The following is a 5,341-nucleotide window of genomic DNA, read 5'->3' on the forward strand; positions in this document are numbered from 1 at the left end:
ATTTGATGTTTGGAATTGATGTAGTGTAGGAAAAGGTTCAGAGCTGGGAGGCCATGTGGCCAAATCACGAAAGTGTCATCCACATATCTCTTCCACAGGGAAGGTCTGAGGGTGGAAGTCTGGATGGCGTCTGATTCAAATTTCTCCATGAAAATATTGGCTATCATTGGTGATAAGGGAGATCCCATGGGGGTACCCTCATTTTGTTTGTAGAAGGAGCCATTCCAAGTAAAGTAGGTATTGTTGAGGCAGTGCCTAACCAGTGCAGGTGTGTCGGGGTCTAGTCCATGTTGGACCAAATTTTCAATTATTTCAATGGTATCAGGTACTGGGACCTTGGTGAACAAAGAGACCACATCGAAGCTGACAAGGATATCGTCAGGGGACAGTACAACTTCTTTGACCTACGTGACTTTACCCAATAGAACCAAAGAGGATGGATCCTTGCAGTCACGAAAGCTTTAAATCTAGAAGTGTACACACACACACTGTACACACACACAGTGTACACACACACACAGTGTACACACACACACAGTATACACACAGTGTACACACACAGTGTACACACACAGTGTACACACACACACAGTGTACACACACAGTGTATACACAGTGTACACACACACGGTGTACACACACAGTGTACACACACACACAGTATACACAGACACACAGTGTATACACACAGTGTACACACACACAGAGTATACACAATAATGTCCACGTTGTTGTTGCTGAGCTCACGCACCCAAGGGAGGGAGCAATGGAAAATGAATCTAAATCAACTTGAACTCCAATCCCGCTCTGTGACGTCACCACCCTGCATTACTTCATCGGCGTGAAACGCCAGGGGGAGGTGTACCTCGCTAGTGACGTCATGTCACCAAGGTATTCCCCCGTCCACCACGCTCTTGAGCGTGACGTCACCTCCGCTTGGGTCACTGCCGTTATCGGTCCAGTGGCAATCCTTATTTGGGCAAAGCTACGCCCAGTGACTGGTGGCTCATTAACATAATGTTGCCGTTAAAGCCGTCGCGAGTTTATTTCGACGGGTTCAGCGCCAACGCCCCCATCCTTCGACATATGGGCCGGCTTCATTAACATAATTTATTCAGTTGGAGAGCCGCTCGTGGGGGGGAAGTGACGTCATACTACTTCCTGCTGTCGCGAGGTAACAGGAAGCTGCCGTGTGCGCGCTTGCACTGAAATCCGAGGTGAGAAATTCTCATCGTTGTGGTGGTGGTGGTCGTTGTGGTGGTGGTGGTTGTGGTGGTGGTTGTTTACCAAGGTAGAGCCTCTCTCTCTCGTAGGGATGTCAGTTGAGTAGCGGCGAGCACGGGAATCGATGTCCAGGTTGGAACTTTACAGCGCGGGGCCTAGCCACGCGGGGCCTTGCCTCCTGCCCTCGCCTGATTGCATTCACTTTAATTATCTCGCTTAAGTTTAATTTGTCTTCACCCGGCTCGCCACTTTGTAACTTTGTTTTATTGTAAATATTCACACAGTTTTAATTTTTGTTCTTTTGTTAGCAGGCCAAGCCCGCTTGAGCTGCTATACCGCTCTTGTTATCAGAAGCAACCTGCCCACAACAACACAAGGTAAGGCTTTGTCAACGTGTGTGAATGTTTTGACTTAAAACTTTGGTGACTGCAGGAATTAATATTCTTGATTCTTTCGGTAAAGTCATGTAGATAGAAAATAAAATAACATAATAAACATAAAAAATAGTAAATAAAGAAAAAAACACGTTTTGATTGCAACTCAAGTGGTCTTTATTTAATGTAATTGTATTATCTGTTATTGTTATTTTCTATGTACGTAACTTTACTGAAAGAAACAAGAATACGTGTGTCAATGTCTATCGGTCAAAGACGCTCAGCGGAGAGACGCGCAAACTCCAAATATACAGCAGGCGTCAGGGTCGGGATCGAACCCACGACTTCCTGTACACCAGGTGAGGTAGTTAACATCTCACCACGGAGAGAGACACGCAAACTCCAGTTAGCCTCGGCTATGTTCGTTGATCCTCGATTAATTACTTGGTGGATTGAGGAAGCATTCATGCCAAGCAGATGAAGGTGGCCAGGCGTGATTCTAAACATGCCACCGCCTGTTTACTCAGTGACAGTGTACAGTTTGTGTTTGCAGTAACGTCTATTAACTCTGTTGAACACGGAGGTTATAGCGTAACAATAGTTTACTTTTGTTTTCCTCTGGAACTCTTTATAAGAATGGAAACAGGAAGTTAACACAGCACACACATGCAGCTGAAGTCGGAACTGTTCATCCCAGCATTCAAGGACATCTGAGTTGCGATTGAACATTAATTCATGCATTTCTGCATAACACAAATAGTATTGTTTTCAACACCCTTTGCTATGTCAGCTGAATTTAGCTCTTATTAATATTCCTTTTCTAGCCAGACAGCCGAAATTGTGTGCTTAGAGTTTTGGGTTAACATTCATTTTGAAGATACGAGGGCTTCCAGGCATGTTTATAACCATTTGCCCTCTCATTGTGTGCCATCACAGCCCGTGTGATGAATTTGGGACACTTTTTCACTACATCATGAATATATGAATGAGTATAGACGTGTAAGTCACGTGTTACTGTGTATATATGCATTCCTCTGTGCATCGATACTGACGTGTCGATGGTGTGGATATTATTTTTTTCTGTCTGCAGCTGACGTGGTCTGATGGAGCAAAGGCAGTCAGCACAGCAGCTCGGTACGACAAGTCAACATTGCGACCAGCGTGCATACAGCACGGATTGGACTGGAAATTTGACACAGCACCAGAGAACTCACACAGGAGAGAAACCCTTCAAGTGCACTGTGTGTGGGAAGGCATTTTCACGGTCATCTGCTCTTAAAAGACACCAGAGAACACACACGGGAGAGAAACCCTTCAAGTGCAGTGTGTGTGGGGAGGCATTTTCACAGTCATCTGTTCTTAAAACACACCAGAGAACACACACGGGAGAGAAACCTTTCAAGTGCACTCTGTGCAGGATGGCGTTTGCACAGTCATGTAATCTTAAAGTACACCAGAGAACACACACAGGAGAGAAACCCTTCAAGTGCAGTGTGTGCGGGATGGCGTTTGCACAGTCATCAAATCTTAAAGTACACCAGAGAACACACACGGGAGAGAAACCCTTCAAGTGCAGTGTGTGCAGGAAGGCATTTGCAGTTTCATCAAATCTTCAAGTACACCAGAGAACACAGAAGCATCAGAAGATCTGCAAGGAGTGGAGGCTGAAATCATCTTGTGAAAGTCAAAGTTCCACAATGAGCCCATCCCTCATGAAATAAGAACCGGAGGAAAATCCCAGCTTTGACACTGAAAAGGAACTGAGGTAAAATATGAACAGGTGAGGGTGAAATGTGAAGAGGTGATGGTGAAGAGCAAAGAGGTGAAGGTAAAATGTGAAGATAAAGATTAAACTCCAAAATCGGACGTTCACATCGTGAAGCAGAAGGAGAATTCTGACTGAGGCAGAGCGAGGCAACTCCCAGCAGTTTGTCGAAGTGGAGGTGTGGGTGGACTTCCTCCTAGACAATACAAAGTCAAGTGGAGACCCGGTAAATGTGTAAGCTTGAGACAATGTCGCTAGAATAGATGCACCTTTGTCACAGGCCTTTAATGACAAGAATGTGAAGTTGAACACTCAGCTCCTAGATTCAACCTGCAAAGTAAGAGCGAGCGGCCAGTCTTTGTGGACCTGTGGGTTGGGGAGATCTCTGACCAGGAGCGAGAGACAATAAGCCCCCAAGCATTCACTATGTTATAATAATTGCATTTACTCGGTGCTTGCTTAACCGCCTCAGCAACTCGGAGTTTTGTATCTCGTCTGAAACACTCGAAGAGCATCCCCAAGTAGCAGCTGCCCCTGTGTGGCACAGGGTGGTGGCCCTGCACCGGTCTGCATTTATTATTTTTTTCTGCCTGAGGACGACCGCTTGTGTTACGATCGAAACTTCGTGATCTATTATTATTTTTTCTACCTACCTGACTTTACTGAAAGAACCAAAGAGTATGTGAACAAGAGGCTGTCAGTAGGGGGCGATGATTGATGTTTCATTTCAGTTGTGTAATTTGTCGCTAATGTTTAGAATTCGCCAGCATGCAATGGCCTACTCGTTTTGAATGACACAATAGTATGTTTTACATCCACTGTTAAGCAGACCGTGCGTATTTTTTTTCAAATAGCTTCTTAATCAGATGTTATCTGTTGCAGTACATTTCACTGCAGTAATTAAATTTTGTTAAAATGCCTGTCAATAATTCAGAATGAACGCTTGTCTGATTTTGTGTGCACATGCATCATTTCATTTATAAGGGTCAAACATTGATTATGTGATGTTAGGACAAAGTGTGTGTGTGTTTTGGAAGTAACCTGTACAGATAACTCAGGTGAGACCCGTTGTTTTTTGTGATACAGGTCAAGCGGTATTTTTGTGTTTCATGAAGCATCTGGAGCAACTCATTGTCTTTGAAATAGGAAGCACACTCGGATCATTCATCAGTTACAAGGCATACCACCTTAAAGTTACACGTGGAGGAGATACATTCTCTGCAACACGAATTATAATTTTGTCTTACGTGTTGACGTAGATTTTGTCGAACTTGGACTAGAAATGCTCCTTGCTGATTAACGTCTGGATGTTCCAAACCATGGCTTGAAGCAAGCCCCACTGCTGTTGAGACATTGTCCACCAAAACCGGTCCACAGTTGGCTTGCACACACAGTGTACACACACACAGTGTACACACACAGTGTACACACACACACAGTGTACACACAGTGTACACACACACATAGTGTACACACACAGTGTACACACACACATAGTGTACACACACAGTGTCCACCAAAACCGGTCCACAGTTGGCTTGCACTGAATCAAGGCTGCAGTAATTATGGACTCGCACGAAGGCCGTGGGATTTATATTTCGTGTTCAACATTCCTTTGTTTCGTGGAGAGACCGATTATATTAAAGACGTCTTGTCTGCTGATCTTGTTCATATCTGTGTACATCGATATCCCACATTGCTTGCACGTACACACCACACGCAATTAAATCAATGAGAATAAGAACGACTTCCGGGCATTGTGAAGATCGAGGAATCTCTTTCAATGGAGCGAGTTCAGTGTGTTCGATTCAACATCTCTCTGTCCCTGTCCGTCTGTGTCATCTGTTTGCCTCTGTGTTTCTCTCTGCCTGTGTCTCTCTGTCGTCTCTGTGATCCTCTTGTCTGTGTCTGTCCGCCTGTCTTGTCTGTGTGTCTCTCTATCAGCGTCTATCCAACCGTATTCAACGACTGTGAGTAG

At 44.7% G+C, this 5,341-nt stretch overlaps 1 protein-coding gene across 2 annotated transcripts; it reads left to right on the forward strand.

Moving 5' to 3' along the window:
* The first annotated feature begins 1,495 nt into the window (after positions 1-1,495).
* LOC142920193 (uncharacterized) lies at positions 1,496-5,025 on the forward strand. Of its 2 annotated transcripts, none has more exons than XM_076062665.1 (2): positions 1,496-1,601; positions 2,689-5,025. In XM_076062665.1, the coding sequence occupies exon 2, from the start codon at positions 2,702-2,704 to the stop codon at positions 3,317-3,319; it is 618 nt and encodes a 205-aa protein (XP_075918780.1). In that variant the 5' UTR covers positions 1,496-1,601; positions 2,689-2,701; the 3' UTR covers positions 3,320-5,025. The 2 variants fall into 2 exon arrangements, with proteins under 2 accessions (XP_075918780.1, XP_075918779.1); XM_076062664.1 differs by lacking the exon at positions 1,496-1,601 and adding an exon at positions 1,870-1,957.
* The last annotated feature ends 316 nt before the right edge of the window (positions 5,026-5,341 follow it).

This window comes from Petromyzon marinus, unplaced genomic scaffold, assembly GCF_048934315.1.
Source record: "Petromyzon marinus isolate PM22_M1 ecotype Great Lakes invasive population unplaced genomic scaffold, UKy_Petmar_22M1.pri1.0 PM_G_Scaffold_7, whole genome shotgun sequence".
Lineage (NCBI taxonomy): Eukaryota > Metazoa > Chordata > Hyperoartia > Petromyzontiformes > Petromyzontidae > Petromyzon > Petromyzon marinus.